Here is a 19,365-nt window from a genome sequence, read left to right on the forward strand (position 1 = left end):
AACCTTTGTTTTTGAGCTTGGATTAGCTGCCAGCAAGTGAGCCTTGCTGGAGGTAAATCCAACAAGCACTGTTCTGGTGGTGAGTTTAGCGCCGATCCGACTAAGAAGTGTCCTGGAGTGAGCGTGTCTAAATCCTCTGGATCACTGGTAAGTGGTTCCAGTGGTCTAGAGTTAAGTATTGCTTCGATTTGAGTGAGCAACGTCGTGATCTCTTCAAGCGTGTAAAGAGTCTCTCCTATAGTCCGATGGAGATGGTGTTTCATCGACTTCACTACTGCCTCCCATTTTCCTCCCATGTGAGGAGCAGCTGGAGGGTTAAAGTGCCATGACGTTCCATCTTAAGCGAGCATGGCTGATAGATGAGAATTTTGACTGATTGCTTCTGAGTATAACTGTTAAAGAGCCCTGTCTGCACCAACGAAGTTCGTCCCACAATCAGAATACAACTTGAATGGACGTCCCCGACGTGAGACAAATCACCAATACGCTGACAAGAATCCTTCGGTAGAGTAATCTGTCACTGCTTCGAGATGCACATCAGAGGTCAAAAAACACACGAACACACATATCCAACCCCTGTATGTCTTCGACCCTCTGCCGCGCCAAGATTTGAGATGTATCGGACCTGCGTAGTCGATACCTGTGTGAGCAATTGGTCTGGAGGGAGTCACCCTGGCCTCGGGTAACTGTCCCATGAGTTGTTGTGCCTGATCGATAACCAAACTGGTGAATTGAGCTTGACGAGGAAGTAAAGCAGGATGCTTTGCATCAGGTCTGAGCTTGGCATTTATACGTCTGCCTCCCACACGCAGTATGCCAGCATCATCAGTATATGCCGTCAACCGGTGGAAAACATGGCCCTTTGGGAGAGAACCTGATTTGAGCATCCTGATTTCCTCCTTGAAACATTCCTGTTGAGTTAATCTGATGAGTAAGAGCTTACCTTGAGTGATGAGTTCTGCAGTGACAGCTACAGATGATTCCTGGTGTGTGAGTAAGGCTTTGAACTTGGCACAAGCAAGTAAGAGGGTGGCTGTGATACGATAGAGTTTGTGCAATGTGGAGCTGGACTGATTGAGCCTGAGCAGGAACTCCGAGTCTGAGACTGATGACACCAATGCTGACACCTGACGCGCCTCTGTCTCATCCTCCACCTCGACGTTACTTGGCTGCAGAGGCCAACCATCCTGGGGTTGTATCATCCACTCCGGTCCATGCCACCAGAGCCTATGCTCAATCAATTGTGAAGTGAGAATCCTTCTAGAGGCACAGTCAGCAGGATTCTCCTTTCCAGGGACATGTCTCCAATGTGCTGCAGGGACCAGATCCTGAATTGCTGCAACTCGATTAACCTGACGAAATCCTTCCACTTATTTGGATGAGAAGAAATCCAATAGAGTGTGACTGACGAATTTGTCCATAAGTGAATGTTGCTGATATTGAGTGTGAGTTGGTCCGTGACATACTAAGTGAGTTTAGCCAGGATGAGAGCTGCTGTTAACTCCAACCTTGGTATTGACATCCTCTTCAGTGGTAATACTTTCGTCTTGGAGCAGACGAATGAGCTTGACGTGGCTGAGTCTGACTTTATCACCAGGTAAATTACAGCACCCATAGCATCCTGAGACGCATCAGCAAAGCCATGGAGTTCCACTGCAGAAGAATGATGGGCTCCAAGCCATCTAGGAACCGTCACTCCCGAGAGTTTGGCTAGATCATCTCGTATTTGTAGCCATCTCTGAGCGAGAGCATCTGGTATGGGTGTATCCCATGTTATTTTGAGTAGCCACAATTCCTGAATGATGAGTTTGGCTGCAACAATCACTGGAGCAACTATTCCAAGAGGATCGAAGATTTGAGATATTTCTGAAAGAATTTTTCTCTTCGTTGGAGTTTGACTGAGAGGCTTGAGTGTGCACTGAAAGGTGAGATTGTCTGAAAGTGGTTTCCAAACCATTCCGAGTACTTTAGCATCACAGTCATCGAGAGAGAGTGCTGATTCTTCACTGGAGTTTGAGTAACTTAATCCTGGCAAGTTTGAGTGCCACTTAGCCAGGGGCAATCCGCCCGCCATGCACAGCTCCTTGAGTTGGAGGGCCTGCTCGTTTATTTTATCTGGAGTCTCCGCTCCACCAAAAATGTCGTCCACATATCTGCCACCGGTGAGAATCCGGGCCACCTGGGGGTAACGGTGCCCTTCATCCTTCACCAGCTGCAGCAGTGAGCGTGTGGCCAGAAATGGAGCAGGCCTCGTCCCGTAGGTCACTGTGGTGAGCTGGAAGTGAGCTTCCTCGTGAGTCTTGCTATGCCAGATGATTCGCTGAAGATCCCAATCGTCTGGATGAACCTTGATCTGACGATACATCTTGGAGATGTCCGAAGAGAAAGTCCATTTGAATGTGCGTAACCAGAAGAGTATATCTGTTATGTTGGGCAGTAGATTAGGTCCCGTGTGAGTTATGCTGTTGAGTGAATTTCCAGAGGAAGTAAGGGCTGATCCATTGAAAACCACCCTGATTTTGGCGTTGTCTCCATCTTCCTTCAATACGCCGTGATGTGGCAGATAAAATTAAGGCTTGATGTTGAGCTCATCTGCAGGCACCGGTCGCATACGGCCAAGACTCAAATATTCATTCATGAAATCTGTGTAGAGCTTGTCGTACTTGTCGTCTGTTTTGAGCCTGGCCACCGTGCGATCGAAGCATTTACGAGCACGGTTGACTGAGTTACCCAGCAGAGATGGAGATTGCTTCAGAGGAAGCTTCACCACGTATCTTCCGGTGCTATCTTGAGAGTGAGTTCGCACGAAGTGTTCCTCACACTACTGTTCCTCTGGTGTAAGCTGAAAGCTTGACTTTGAAGGGACCTCTTCTTGAATCCAGAAGTTGATGAGTAATTCCTAAAGTTTATCTTCTATTTTTGAAACGATATGGTGAGTGTGACGAGTAATCTTTGTAACAGGCTGGTTAACGCAACCCGATAAAATCCAATCAAACAGTGTACGTTGAGCGATAGGTTCTGATAAAGAACCTCTGAGCAGATCTGAGGTGATTATAGCTGAATAGTAGTCAGTGCCAAGTAGCAAGTCTATGTCTCGTGGCAGATAGAAATGGGGGTCAGCTAACTCCAGAAACTCCGTATGCAGCCACGATCTTATCTTACATTGAAAAGATGGTAGTGGAGCTGTTACTCTAGGCAAGACGTGGAGCACCACATCGACGCTGGAGTCAGAATATAATGAAAACATTCTGAGTTCTACTTTACCAAGTGCTTTACTGACTACGTTGCCTCCAATGCCCAGGATACAGATGTTGGACTTCCTGCGCGTCAGCTGCAGACGCTTCACAGCATCTTCCGAAATATATGATAGTTCTGAACCTTGGTCGATCAGAAGCCTGAGATGATGATGTGCAGCTGGAGCACGTACCTGGGCTACTGCTGTTGGCAACAAGATAGATGAGTGACTAGATGTTTGGTTGGACGATGTGATCCTTGTTGAGTTTGACTTGATGTTGACTCTGGGATGAGTATTACTAGATGTGGAGTCTCGACGATGAGTGTGTCTGATGACTGCGCTGATTTCCTATTCTTGATGTTGAGTCGGCTGAGACGCCAACCTGCTGATCGGTTGCAACAACCGAGCGTCGTGAATCATGGTATGGTGAGCCTTACCACAGGTTTGGCACCTCTTTGTGTTCATACACTTAGCCGCAGCATGGCGGCCCAAACAGTTGAAGCACAAAGGCTTTTCATCCACGAACTGGTATCGTTGGTCAATGGAGAGGGCCGCGAATGCTGGACAGCGAGCAATAAAATGTTGCTGGTTGCAGTACGTGCACGGAAACACTGGAAGAGCCGGTATATTATCCTGCGACCGAGCTGAACTCCCAACCCGATTCTGCTGAGCGTTGCTACCCGGTTGAGTGTTGCCGAGCGGTTGAGTTTGACCTGTATGAGCGTGCTGAGCTTTGCTCGGTTTGGATTGAGTCTTACTAGATGTGGATGAGTTATCTTGTCTCTTGAATGACTGAGCATCAACCATCTCCAAGGCTTGGGCCCGCTCGATCAAAAACTCCTCCAAGGCTTCGCACGCCAGGAAGTCGGCTCTTGCAGGTGTCGATGTTTTCCACGCCTCTTTGGTGGGTCGATCCAGCGCTCGGAGCAGCTCATCCACGAACAAGGCATCCAGCACCTCTTGAGCAGAGCCAAGGCCAGAAATAAGCCTGCGGAGCTTTCGACTCTCCGCTGCCAAATCTATCAGCAACCCAACGCTGCCAACACGCATCGGTGGAATGCGTCTCTTGGCCTGCAGCAGCTGTGCGAGCACAAACCGCTTATTTTCATATCTCTCGAGCAGAGCATCCCAAGCGATCTTGAAGGATTCAGCAGTGAGAGGGAGTCCCTCAATGAGCTTTGCTGGCTGGCCCGAGAGCGACGCTCACAGGTAGTAAAGGCGCTCCAAATCGGTGAGCCTCTCGTCTTCCATAATACTTGAGAAAAGATCTCGGAAACTCACCCATTCTGTGTAGTTGCCAAAGAATTGCGGAAGCTTAATCTCCGGGAGCTTGCCTCGTTGAGTGTGACTGACAGTAGTTGATGCTGCTGATGAGTATGCCTGCTGCGCGGCTCCCGACGCACTCTGACTGAAATACTCATTTCTGAGCAACACCGCCGGGCACCCATTTTCAATGAGAGCATACTCACGTTTAAACTCCTCATGGAACGCGACGCAGTCCACTCTGAGCTGCATGGCCTCAGCGTGACTGCACTCCGCAGTCGCCTCCTCAGCAGTTTTGCCACACTGGCTCAGGCCAATTATGCGCGCTCTCTGTGACTCGATTTTCGCGAGGAACCCGGCCGGAATCACATTTCCCGTCGAGAGAGTGCCGCGCCCCGGCAAGCCGTCAGTCACAGAAACCCGTTGGCCATCGATGATGGTAGTCGCAGCGACATCGTCACTCGCAGCCGCGGCTGCTGCATCGGCCCTCTCCATTGCGCACTGCCACCGGATCACTCCCCAATCACCCTTATCCGGCTCAAAGGACCAAAATGTAAGAGGCGTATGCGTTAGCACACACTAGGTTTGAATAGGGTGATTGGGAAGACACAATAAAAACACAACAAAATTAAACAGCATAAAAATAACAACTTTTAATGTCACTCACAGGCCAAGAAAACACAGTTAATATTCACAAAAATTGTAAAGGTCAAATTTATACCGGAAAAAATAAATACTGCTTATATTCTTAAAGCAACAAACTATTAAAATATATAAAGGTAAAGAATGTAGAAAGAAAAGAGTCAAGTTGAATAACACGATATGTAAACACTCACTGGCCTTGAGCTCGCAAGAGATTTTGAAAGTTACTCGAAATAAATGTGAAACTAAAAGCACTGATAGAGTATAACTGATTGAACTATTGAATAACTATAAATCACTGTCTGTTTAAAAAATGCACAATTACTGTCTGTGGCAATACACTAAAGTTTCACTGAGTCTTGCTGTTGATAATCACTGGTAGTTCGATGAGATTAACTATTTAAGCTGGTCTGCAAATTATGCAATGAGCAACTTAAACTAAGCACTAAGTGCACTGCACTGCACAACTGAGTTTTGTCCACTGTATAGCGAGAGTTAATCAGAAGATTTACACTAGCATTTAAGGTGATGTATGCACCTTTGAATGCTAGAGTTTGGCAACGTAACTTAAGAGAGTCTTTCTTCAACGAGAGCTGAGTATAATCTGGCGCTTACAGTTTACAAAGCTTGCCGCGTGAATACGCACACACACACACCTGCAGCGCGCCAAGTCGACCAAGCGCACACGCACAGAGCGTTGAGCTGACAGAGACTACAAATGTACACAATGTACACAAAATCCGGGCCTACTGTCGGTCGCTCTCATTTCCAACAGTAAACAATTAATTTTTTGGCACATTTAAAACCAATAAGTAATTATGTGGAAAAGATCGTAATTTTTTATATACTTTTTTAACACTGTTGTAAAAATACGGATTATTTTTTTTAAACTTATTTAATTTATTTACCTAATAAGAGGTGAAGAAAGAAATTTTCGTTAAGAGCTTAAAAATAATGTTTTATATGAACATTGTGCCAGAAAATTCTGGAAACTCTTGGGAGAATTAGCTAAAATAAGTCTGAAAAATACATAAATACTTACATTTAGAAAAATCTATGATTTGATCACCAGATAGATAGTCTTTACAGACTATTTTGGGTTTGGGGCGTTTCTCAGCTTCAATACTATTCTTACTATTGTTTTTGGAAGTCTCTTCCGAAGTAGAATTTATTTTTCGGCCTGGAAATTTTTTCAGAATACATTTAAAAATTTATTATTGTAACTTTATTTGTTCGTTAAAAGATCTTATGGTTAATGACTACACACCATATTACTTTCTTTCAGGAGTGACCTGTCAAAACGCTATGTACATTTTAAACTAAGATCATATAACTGAATATTCAAGATATGAGTCTTCTACTTTTATGTAGTAAAATGTATGATAATGTCAATTAAAGGTTTTTTAAAAAAAATTTCTTGAATCTGTCTCACCTTCACTTATGCCAGGTATCAATTTGTTTATAATATTATCATCACTTGAGTGCATTATAATTTCAGCATTCATGATATCTTGAGTTGTTATGTTATTATTTTTAATCCACAAGTAATCAAAAACACTATAAAGAGGGTACGTTGGTAAATTATAAATATATTGCATTATCCAAATCTTTTTGTGAAATTAACAAGAAGATATAGTAAATATACGTAAAAATAAATTTATACAAGAAATTGCATATTTGAATTCAAATTTTAAGCTATACCAGTAAGATAATGATGCGTTTCCAGCTATTGGTGACAACACATCTAAAAGTAAAGAAAAAATTAGTAAGTTTTGAATATTAAAAAAACAATAAAAACTTTACTCAGGCCGTCAAATTATTTCATTGAATATGTATATATTTTAGGATTTTCTGGATATTTTTGGTAGCACTATATTAGCACTCTATATAAATTATAATGAATTAGGAAAAACGTAAAATGCGATTAACAACCTTCAGAGCTATTGTTGACTATAGTAGGGGATACCAAAATAAAATTAAGGCTCTATTAAGTTATGTAGATTTCAAAGAAAATAGAGAAATAATAAATTCTTTATCCAAATACTTTTACTTTTCTTAACAATTATAATCAGGGGCAGCAGATAATATGGGTATGGTGGGTATCAGTACCCACTCAAAAAAATTCCGAGTGTGTAATTACCCACTCGAAATTTGACGACATATATTATATAATATAGGAAATAAATATACCAGCTATCGTAGTCATTGAATTTACAGTAATGTAAGTATGAAACTTATATTTTAATACCTGTATCGGAACTCAACCACTACGCCACCGTGTCGGTAGGTCAGCAGTATACATATATTATACAGTCCGACCTAGTGGAGAGCCATAGTATTATATGCATGTACTCAGTGAGAGTGATGTTGTCGATAACGGGCAAAATATACACTACACAGCTAATACAGTACAGGTGCTGATACAGAACATAAGTTACCAGTTGTTGTCCGTATAGTATACTCTACTAGTGCCAACAACATGAGATGAAAAAGAAGTAAATAAGTTCTGGATTATGGATCGATTTGTGGTAAAGCGGAAAAGAGTGAATGATAACGATGCTAGTCGACAGCAAAACGATGACCAGGCAATTCAGGCCTGTTTAGCAGAGCCTGCTCAAGGTCAAGGCAAAAAGACACGTACTGGGCCAACTCCGTTGTCTGATTTTAAAAATCGTAAGTGTATAATAACATTTCTAAAAGTACTAATACAATTTGTTTATCGATTCGTTTATACACCTTTTCCTCCCTGCTGCTGCGCGATGTGTATACTACTTAACTAATTACTATAAGGATTAATGATAATAAAAGGTTATGTTATACATTTATAGTGTACCATACATATACTACCATCTTGCGTACCGTTTCGCGTACGCGACATAGTACGTATACACACTTTGATTTTGTAAACATTCGTTTAATCGTTTGTATACGTTTTTAGAGCAAGTGGTTGAAGATTCTTCTATCTCAGTAGTTCCAGTGCTTCCAGTAACTTTTAAAAACTGGAAGGAAAATTATCCTTGGCTACAGCTTCTAAAGAACAACGGGATTTGTTTGATTTGCACTGAAGCGTGTGAAAGACAATTAGTTCACCATTTTGATTCTCGAGCTATCTAGTCGAAAAAAGCATAGGTTAATAAAAGATTTACAAACTGGAAACATGCATCAGAACGCTTGAAATATCATCAAACGAGTTCTCTACATATTAGTTGTGCTGAGGCATTATCCAACGTAAAAACTGTAAACGTGGTTCAATCGATATCCAACGCAAACTTGAATCAGATGATGGAGAATCGGACAGCTATGTTAAAAATTTTCAGCACTATAAAAGCATTGGCAAGACAGGGTCTCCTAATACGAGGAGCTCATTGTGATGAAAATTCTAATTTTTTAACTTTTTTGAATGCTCGAGCAGAAGATGTTGCTGAGTTAAAATCGTGGATGCAAAGAGACGGGCACAAGTGGCTTCATCACCAAACTCAAAATGAAATTCTCGAACTAATGGCTAACACAGTATTATCGAAAATTATGGATGACATAAGGAGAGCTGAATTTTTTGCGATATCCTTAGACGAAACTTCGGATTTATCTTGAACTGAATAAGTCTCTGTTTGTCTCAGAATTGTTTCTGATGATTTAATATGTAATGAGCATTTTATTGGTTTTTTTTTAACGCCAGATGTTAAAGCAGAAACTCTATTTAATCTCGTTTATCAAATACTACAAAATCATGACTTGCCACTTTCAAAACTCAGGGGTCAATGCTATGATGAAGCCTCAAATGTATCGGGCAAAATAACGGGCTTACAATCCCGCATACGCCAAGAAAAACCACGAGCGTTGAATGTTCATTGTAATGCTCATAACCTTAATCTTGCTGTGCAGGATGAAATTGAAAACGTTATTTCAGCACGAAAGTTTATTGGGACTATCAAAGATCTAATCAATTTTGTAAGAAACCCGCCAAAACGAGACTTACACAATTCAAGGAGATACAATCTACTATGGAAAGTAAAAATGAATTAAATTCACCTTCTCTTGCAGCGTATTGCCCGACTAGGTATTAAAAGTTATACAATAATTTAATTTCGTACTAGAATTTAACACAATATAAAAGTTTATTTGTGTTATATTATTAATTTATAATTTTCAGGTGAGTTGTGCGAATAAAATCCCTTAAAACTGTTTTGGCCAATTATAGTCAATTAATTGAATTTTTTTATAATCGTTCTGTGGATAAGGATGTTGATAGTGCTGTATCTGCAAAAGCGTCAGGATATCATAGTTATATGCAATCTTTCGATTGTACATTTTATCTTCATATGATGATTGGAATTTTCGATCGCATAGAAGTTCTAAATAAAGACCCACAAAATTCACATCTACGTGTTATTGAATCATATCAAAAAATTGAGGCAGTGACAGATATCTTAACCGCTTCTCGGGAATCAAAATTTAAAGAGATTTGGATAAAAAGCCTGCAAGCTGTAAAAAATCACGAATTGGACGAGCCTAAAATTTTTCGTCAACGAAAAATTCCAAAGCACTTAGACTATGGCACGAGTAAAAATCATAACTACCAGTCACTGGAGGATTTTTACCGAAAAACGTATTTTGAAGTTTACGATCAACTAATCGCATCACTAAAAAATAGATTTGGCACTGATTCCGCCCAATTTTTCAAGTTACTAGAAAGTTTGGCTCTTGGAAAACATAAAGACATTGATGAAATTATGGAGTTATACAAGAACGATTTTGAGGAAGAGAGATTGCTTAGCGACAGAGATATGTTTATTCAGCTGGTTGAAAAGCAAAATAAACAGGTAAAAAATTTAGGAGACATTGTAGATTTTTTTAAAAGCCATGAATAGGTTAAAGGGCTCGTCCCTGAGTTCGTATGATTTATTCGTCTACTCATGACCATTCCAGGATCATCGTGTTCTAATGAACGAAGTTTTTCGGTTTTACGTAGACTTAAATCATACTTAAGATCTACGATGTTACAGGATTGTCTCAACAGTATTGCACTTTTGCATATATACAAAATACAAAGCGTACTGCATTTTTTGCATTAAGTAAATAAAAGCGTTATTCTTAGATTAGAACGCCTGATTTTGTGTTATGTTTTTAAAATTATATTTAATTGTTTTTTAACTTGTTAAAATAATGTTTAACAAAGTTTGTGTTCAATAATAATTAAAACATTTTTTTTCTAATAAATCTTAAGTTAAATTATTTATGTTACATAAAGTATTTGCGGTGTTAAAAAATTTAGGTTAGAGGATTCATGATACTGGATCAAATAGGTTTGGTGTGCTGGCCAACTACCCACTCGGGCTGAACCTGATCTTCTGCCCCTGATTATGATACGGCTAGGTGCTGTCCCATATTTGTCAAGTAAACCCCTAAGTGACACGAATCTGGTGGATCTTATAAGTACGACCATCTAAGGACAGTTATCAGTTAAGTCTCGTATCTAGAGAGTCAACAGAGTTATTAGCCGTTTTATAAAAAAAAAAAAAATAATGTAACCACTAATTTGTCCGACACAATCTATAAAACAGAATCTAACGTTGTTGCAAGTTGTTTAATAAGTATTCTAATTTAACTATATGTGAGTTTAAATCAGACTACAAAATTTTTGTGGTCTTGCAACGGTAATTTTGCGTAAGAATTGACCAACAAAATCAACATAATTATTTACTTTGCTTACTGTTATTTCTCTTTTGATCAAATCTTGTCATCTGTAATGAGAGAAAATCGTGCAGAGAATTAGTGTTACAATCACTGTAAGTCATGCGCATTAAACAACTTTTTACATGTAGTTTAGGCTGAAACTTTATGTGTTTGTTTTTTTGAGAACATTACGACGGCTCCGAAGAAAAAAAGCATTAAATAAATTTCAGCGAAAACTAATGATAGTAAAGACGTTTAAATAAAACTATCAACAATCACTTAGCTTCGACGAATACTAACGTTCACTGCTCCTTTTTGACCAAGACTATCAATATACACAGGTTTTTGAGAAAGACTAACATAACTTGAGACTTTTGATCAAAACTATCAACACTCGCTGCACTTCGACAAAGAGTAGCAAGAGTCGCGAGTCCTCCAAGCAAGACTAACAAAACTCACTGCTTTTTCAAGAAAATCAACAACAATAGCTGCACCTCGATTAAGAATAGCAAGACTTCAAAATCCTACGAGCAAGACTATAAAAAATCGTTACTTATTAATAAAGATTAACAATACTCGCTGAGTTCAAATGAAAACTGAGAAGAGCCGCGAACTCCTCCGATCAAAGCCATCATTACCCTTTTATTAGGACCAGCTAAAATTAAATTAAATGTTCCCAATAACCCAAGGCACTTACTGGCCACTCTTTTAAATAAATAATTATTAGTAAATAGCACAAGCACCTATCGGCTGATGACCCAGGGCGCTTACTGGCAACTCTGCTGAATAAATAATTATTAAAATAACACAAGTGCCTATCACCTGATGACCCGGGGTGCTTACTGGCAACTCTATTAAATAAACAATTATTAAAATAACACAAGTGCCTATCACCTGATGACCCAGGGTGCTTACTGGAAACTCTATTAAATAAACAATTATTAAAATAACACAAGTGCCTATCACCTAATGAACCCGAGCACTGACTGGCAACTCTATTAAATAATTAATTAAAAAATAACATAAGCGCCTATCACCTAATGACCTGGGGTGCTGACTGGCCACTCTGTTAAATAAATAATTATTAATAACACACGCGCCTATCACTCAATAAACCAGGGCGCTTACTGGCCACGCTGTAAAATAAATAATTATTTATAACACAAGCGTCTATCACCCAATAACCCGGGGCGCATACTGGCGACTCTGTTAAATAAATAATTATTAATAACACAAGCGCCTATCACCTAATGACCCAGGGTGCTTCTTGGCCACTTTGTTAATTAAATAGTTATAAATAACACAAGCGACTATCACCTGATGACCCAGGGCGCTTACTGGCCGCACTTTTAATTAAATAATTATTAATAAATAACACAAGCCCCTATCACCCAATAACTCGGGGCGCTTACTGGCCACTCTGTTTAATAAATAATTATTAGTAAGTAACACAAGCGCCTATCACCTAATGACCCAGAGCGCTTACTGGCCACTCTGTCGAATGAATAATAATTTATAACACAAGCTCCTATCACCTGAAGACGCGAGGCACTTACTGGCCGCTCTTTTAAATAAATAATGATTAATAAATAACACAAGCGCCTATCACCTAACGACCCAGGGTGCTTACTGGTCACTCTGTTGAATAAATAATTATTAATAACACAAGCTCCTATCACCTAAAAACGCGGGGCGCTTACTGGCAACTCTGTAACATAAATGATTATTAGTAAATAACACAAGCACCTATCACCCCTTAACCCGGAGCGCTTACTGGCCACTCTGTTAAATAAGAAATTATTAATAACAGAAGTGCCTATCACATAATGCCTCGGGGCGCTTACTGGCAACTCTGTTAAATAAATAGTTATTAATAACACAAGCACCTATCAGCTAATGACCAAGGGCGCTTACTGGCTACTCTGCTAAAAAAATAATTATTAAAATATCACAAGTGCCTATTACCTGATGACCCGAGGTGCTTCCTGGCAACTCTATTAAATCAACAATTATTGGTATAACACAAGTGCCTATCACCTGTTGACCCCGGGTGCAAACTGGCAACTCTATCAAATAATTAATTAATAAAATAACACAAGCGCCTATTACCTATTGACACAAGGTGCTGACTAGCCACTCTTTTAAATAAATGAATAATAATAACACACAAGCCTATCACTCAATAACCCGAGGCGCTTACTGGCCACTCTATTAAATAAATAATTATTAATAACACAAGCGCCTATCACCTAATGACCCGGGGCGCTTACTGGCCGCACTTTTAAATAAGTAATTATTATTAAATAACACAAGCCCCTATCACCCAATAACCCAGGGCGCTTACTGGCCATTCTGTTACATAAATAATTATTCATAACACAAGCGCCTATTACCTAATGACTTATGATGCTTACTGGCCACTCTGTTAAATAAATAGTTATAAATAACACAAGCGTCCATCACCCAATAACCCGAGGCGCATACTGGCCACTCTGTTAAATAAATAATTATTAATAACACAAGCGCCTATCACCTAATGACCCAGGGTGCTTCTTGGCCACTTTGTTAATTAAATAGTTATAAATAACACAAGCGACTATTACCTGATGACCCAGGGCGCTTACTGGCCGCACTTTTAATTAAATAATTATTAATAAATAACACAAGCCCCTATCACCCAATAACTCGGGGCGCTTACTGGCCACTCTGTTGAATAAATAATTATTAGTAAGTAACACAAGCGCCTATCACCTAATGACCCAGAGCGCTTACTGGCCACTCTGTCGAATGAATAATAATTTATAACACAAGCTCCTATCACCTGAAGACGCGAGGCACTTACTGGCCGCTCTTTTAAATAAATAATGATTAATAAATAACACAAGCGCCTATCACCTAACGACCCAGGGTGCTTACTGGTCACTCTGTTGAATAAATAATTATTAATAACACAAGCTCCTATCACCTAAAAACGCGGGGCGCTTACTGGCAACTCTGTAACATAAATGATTATTAGTAAATAACACAAGCACCTATCACCCCTTAACCCGGAGCGCTTACTGGCCACTCTGTTAAATAAGAAATTATTAATAACAGAAGTGCCTATCACATAATGCCTCGGGGCGCTCACTGGCAACTCTGTTAAATAAATAGTTATTAATAACACAAGCACCTATCAGCTAATGACCAAGGGCGCTTACTGGCTACTCTGCTAAAAAAATAATTATTAAAATATCACAAGTGCCTATTACCTGATGACCCGAGGTGCTTCCTGGCAACTCTATTAAATCAACAATTATTGGTATAACACAAGTGCCTATCACCTGTTGACCCCGGGTGCAAACTGGCAACTCTATCAAATAATTAATTAATAAAATAACACAAGCGCCTATTACCTATTGACACAAGGTGCTGACTAGCCACTCTTTTAAATAAATGAATAATAATAACACACAAGCCTATCACTCAATAACCCGAGGCGCTTACTGGCCACTCTATTAAATAAATAATTATTAATAACACAAGCGCCTATCACCTAATGACCCGGGGCGCTTACTGGCCGCACTTTTAAATAAGTAATTATTATTAAATAACACAAGCCCCTATCACCCAATAACCCAGGGCGCTTACTGGCCATTCTGTTACATAAATAATTATTCATAACACAAGCGCCTATTACCTAATGACTTATGATGCTTACTGGCCACTCTGTTAAATAAATAGTTATAAATAACACAAGCGTCCATCACCCAATAACCCGAGGCGCATACTGGCCACTCTGTTAAATAAATAATTATTAATAACACAAGCGCCTATCACCTAATGACCCAGGGTGCTTCTTGGCCACTTTGTTAATTAAATAGTTATAAATAACACAAGCGACTATTACCTGATGACCCAGGGCGCTTACTGGCCGCACTTTTAATTAAATAATTATTAATAAATAACACAAGCCCCTATCACCCAATAACTCGGGGCGCTTACTGGCCACTCTGTTGAATAAATAATTATTAGTAAGTAACACAAGCGCCTATCACCTAATGACCCAGGGCGCTTACTGGCCACTCTGTCGAATGAATAATAATTTATAACACAAGCTCCTATCACCTGAAGACGCGAGGCACTTACTGGCCGCTCTTTTAAATAAATAATTATTAATAAATAACACAAGCGCCTATCACCTAATGACCCAGGGTGCTTACTGATCACTCTGTTGAATAAAAAATTATTAATAACACAAGCTCCTATCACCTAAAAACGCGGGGCGCTTACTGGCCACTCTTTTAAATAAATAATTAATAATAAATAACACAAGCGCCTATCACCCCTTAACCCGGAGCGCTTACTGGCCACTCTGTTAAATAAAAAATTATTAATAACAGAAGTGCCTATCACATAATGCCTCGCGGCGCTCACTGGCAGCTCTGTTAAATAAATAGTTATTAATAACACAAGCATCAGCAAATGACCAAGGGCGCTTACTGGCTACTCTGCTAAATAAATAATTATTAAAATATTACAAGTGCCTATTACCTGATGACCCGAGGTGCTTCCTGGCAACTCTATTAAATCAACAATAATTGGTATAACACAAGTGCCTATCACCTGTTAACCCCGGGTGCAAACTGGCAACTCTATCAAATAATTAATTAATAAAATAACACAAGCGCCTATTACCTATTGACACAAGGTGCTGACTAGCCACTCTTTTAAATAAATGAATAATAATAACACACAAGCCTATCACTCAATAACCCGAGGCGCTTACTGGCCACTCTATTAAATAAATAATTATTAATAACACAAGCGCCTATCACCTGATGACCCGGGGCGCTTACTGGCCGCACTTTTAAATAAGTAATTATTATTAAATAACACAAGCCCGTATCACCCAATAACCCAGGGCGCTTACTGGCCATTCTGTTACATAAATAATTATTTATAACACAAGCGCCTATTACCTAATGACTTATGATACTTACTGGCCACTCTGTTAAATAAATAGTTATAAATAACACAAGCGCCTATCACCTAATGACCAGGGGTGCTTACTGGCCACTCTGTGAATAAAATAATTATTAATAACACAAGCTTCTATCACCTGAAGACGCAGGGCGCTTACTGGCCGCTCTTCAAAATATATAATTCTTAATAAATAACACGAGCGCCTATCACCTGATGACCCAGGGCGCTCACTGGCAACTCTGTAACATAAATAATTATTAGTAAATAACACAAGCGCCTATCATCCCATAACCCGGAGCGCTTACTGGCCACTCTGTTAAATAAATAATTATTAATAACACAAGCGCCTATCACTCAATGACCCCGGGCGCTGACTGGCAACTCTTTTAAATAATTATTTAATAAAATAACACAAGTGCCTATCACCTGATGAACTAGGGCGCTTACTGGCCGCACTTTTAAATAAGTCATTATTATTAAATAACACAAGCCCGTATCACCCAATAACCCAGGGCGCTTACTGGCCATTCTGTTACATAAATAATTATTTATAACACAAGCGCCTATTACCTAATGACTTATGATGCTTACTGGCCACTCTGTTAAATAAATAGTTATAAATAACACAAGCGCCTATCACCTAATGACCAGGGGTGCTTACTGGCCACTCTGTGAATAAAATAATTATTAATAACACAAGCTTCTATCACCTGAAGACGCAGGGCGCTTACTGGCCGCTCTTCAAAATATATAATTCTTAATAAATAACACGAGCGCCTATCACCTGATGACCCAGGGCGCTCACTGGCAACTCTGTAACATAAATAATTATTAGTAAATAACACAAGCGCCTATCATCCCATAACCCGGAGCGCTTACTGGCCACTCTGTTAAATAAATAATTATTAATAACACAAGCGCCTATCACTCAATGACCCCGGGCGCTGACTGGCAACTCTTTTAAATAATTATTTAATAAAATAACACAAGTGCCTATCACCTGATGAACTAGGGCGCTTACTGGCTGCACTTTAAAATAAATAATCATTAATAAATAACACAAGCCCCTATCACCCAATAACCGGGGGCGCTTACTGGCTACTCTGTTAAATGAATAATTTCTAATAACACAAGCGCCTATCACCTGATGAACCAGAACGCTTACTGGCAACTCTGTAACATAAATAATTATTAGTAAATAACACAAGCGCCTATCACCCATAAACCTGGGGCGCTTACTGGCCACTATGTTCATTAAATAATCATTAATAACACAAGCGCCTATCACCCAATGACCTGGGGTGCTTACTGGCCACTCTGTTAAATAAATAGTTATAAATAACACAAGTGCCTATCACCTGATGACCCAGGGCGCTCACTGGCAACTCTGTAACATAAATAATTATTAGTAAATAACACAAGCGCCTATCATCCCATAACCCGGAGCGCTTACTGGCCACTCTGTTAAATAAATAATTATTAATAACACAAGCGCCTATCACTCAATGACCCCGGGCGCTGACTGGCAACTCTTTTAAATAATTATTTAATAAAATAACACAAGTGCCTATCACCTGATGAACTAGGGCGCTTACTGGTAACTTTCTTAATCAAATAATTATTAATAACACAAGCTACTATCACCTGATGACCCGGGGCGCTTACTGGCCGCTCTTTAAAATAAATAATTATTGATAAATAACACAAGCGCCTATTACCCAATAAACCGGGGAACTTACTTGCCACTTTGTTAAATAGATAATTGATAATAACACAAGCGCCTATCACCTAATGACCTGGTGTACTTACTGGCTACTTTTGAATACTAAATTATCAAGTGATAACAAGAGCGCCAATTAAAAAGATTTTTGTCGTACTAGATAGGCAATTAAAATTGTTATATGTTTAATATGTTATTGAACAACTTTCTATCATTTAATAGTGTTGCAAAAAAGTGTCCTGGATCATTGGAAGGAGGTGCTTGACATATTCATGAATAATTATTCATTTACAAGATTTGCAATTAGCGCTCTAGGTAATACAGTGATAGGCGCTTGTATTATTAATAATTATTTATTAAACAGAGTAGCCAGTAAGCGCCCCGGGAAATTGGATGATAGGCGCTTGTTTTATTTACTAATAATTATTTACGTAACAGAATTGCCAGTATGCGCCTTGGGTTATTGGGTGATAGGCGCTTGTGTTAATTATAATTATTTATTCAACAGAGTGGCCAGTAAGCAACTTTTGTTATTCGGTGATAGTGGCTTGTGTTATTTACTAATAATGATTTATAAAAACAGAGTTGCCAGTATGCGCCCTGGCTTATTTCGTGATAGAAGCTTGTGTTATTAATAATTATTTAATAATAGAGTGGCTAAGAAGCGCCCTGGGTTATTGGGTGATAGGCACTTGTTATTATTATTAATTATTTAATTTACAGAGTGGCCAAGAAGCACCCCGGGTCATTAGGTGATAGGCGCTTGTGTTATTTATAATTATTTATTTAACAGAGTGGCCAGTAAGCGCCCCGGGTTATTGGGTAATAAGCGCTTGTGTTATTTACTAATAATTATTTATGTTACAGAGTTGCCAGTTAGCGCCCTGAATTATCAGGTGATACGCGCTTGTGTTATTTATTAATAATTATTTATTTAACGAAGTGGCCAGTAAGCGCCCTGGGTTATTGGGTGATAGGTGCTTGTGTTATTTATAACTATTTATTTAACAAAGTGGCCAGTAAGCAGCCCAGGTTATTAGGTGATAGGCGCTTGTGTTATAAGTAATTATTTATTTAACAAAGTGGCCAGTAAGCGCCTCAGGTTATTGGGTGATAGGCGCTTGTGTTATTAATAATAATTTATTCAACAGAGTAACCAGTAAGCTTTTTAGGTCTTAAGGTAATAGGTGCTTGAGTTATTTTAATAATTTATTATTAAATAGAGTTGCTAGTAAGCATTTCGGGTCATCAGGTAATAGGACTTTTTTTATTTTAATAACTAATTATTTAACAGAGTGGCCAGTAAGCACCTTGGGTCATTAGGTGATAGGCGCTTGTGTTATTAATAATTATTCATTTACCAGAGTGGCCAGTAAGCGCTCTGGTATATTGGGTGATAGGCGCTTGTGTTATTCACTAATATATATTTATTTAACAGAGGGGCCAGTAAGCGCCCTTGGTTATTGGGTGATAGGCGCTTGTGTTCTTTATTACTATTTATTTAACAGAGTGACTAGTGAGCACCTTGGGTCATTAGAAGATAGGCACTTGTGTTATTTTGATAATTTTTTATTTAATAGAGTTGCCAGTAAGCGCTCCGGGTTATTGAGTGATAGGCAATTGTGTTATTTATAATTATATAATTAACAGAGTGGCCAGTAAGCTTTCCGGGTTATTAGGTGATAGGCGCTTGTGTTATTTATAACTATTTATTTAAGAAAGTGGCAAGTAGGCACCCCGGGTCATTAGGTGATAGGCGCATGTGTTATTAATAATTATTTATGTAACATAGTTGCCAGTAAGTGCCCTGGGTTATTGGGTGATAGGCGCTTGTGTGATTCACTAATAATTATTTATTTAACAGAGA

General features: G+C 39.2%; 1 protein-coding gene across 1 annotated transcript; it reads right to left on the reverse strand.

The window, feature by feature from the left end:
• Nucleotides 1–1,237: 1,237 nt before the first annotated feature.
• LOC149373057 (uncharacterized) lies at nt 1,238–4,993 on the reverse strand. The gene is made up of 6 exons (XM_089597990.1): nt 4,517–4,993; nt 3,618–4,420; nt 3,163–3,533; nt 2,603–2,787; nt 1,509–2,539; nt 1,238–1,433 (listed from the first exon to the last, which is right to left on the reverse strand). The coding sequence occupies exons 1-6, from the start codon at nt 4,991–4,993 to the stop codon at nt 1,238–1,240; spliced, it is 3,063 nt and encodes a 1,020-aa protein (XP_089454116.1).
• Between the last annotated feature and the right edge of the window lie 14,372 nt (nt 4,994–19,365).

The sequence above is a fragment of the Copidosoma floridanum genome, unplaced genomic scaffold (genome assembly GCF_036245765.1).
Source record: "Copidosoma floridanum isolate Cflo_tuat_1 unplaced genomic scaffold, Cflo_Japanese_pri ptg000049l, whole genome shotgun sequence".
NCBI lineage: Eukaryota > Metazoa > Arthropoda > Insecta > Hymenoptera > Encyrtidae > Copidosoma > Copidosoma floridanum.

Bases quoted from the DNA above. Each gene is read 5' to 3' on its own strand.
- LOC149373057 (XM_089597990.1), bottom strand. From the start codon at position 4,993: ATGGAGAGGGCCGATGCAGCAGCCGCGGCTGCGAGTGACGATGTCGCT. The intron at 3,534-3,617 runs GTTGGCGTCTCA...CTCCACATCTAG, and splicing joins TTGTTGCAACCGATCAGCAG to TAATACTCATCCCAGAGTCA. The intron at 2,540-2,602 runs GTGCCTGCAGAT...GGCGTATTGAAG, and splicing joins GTCTTGGCCGTATGCGACCG to GAAGATGGAGACAACGCCAA.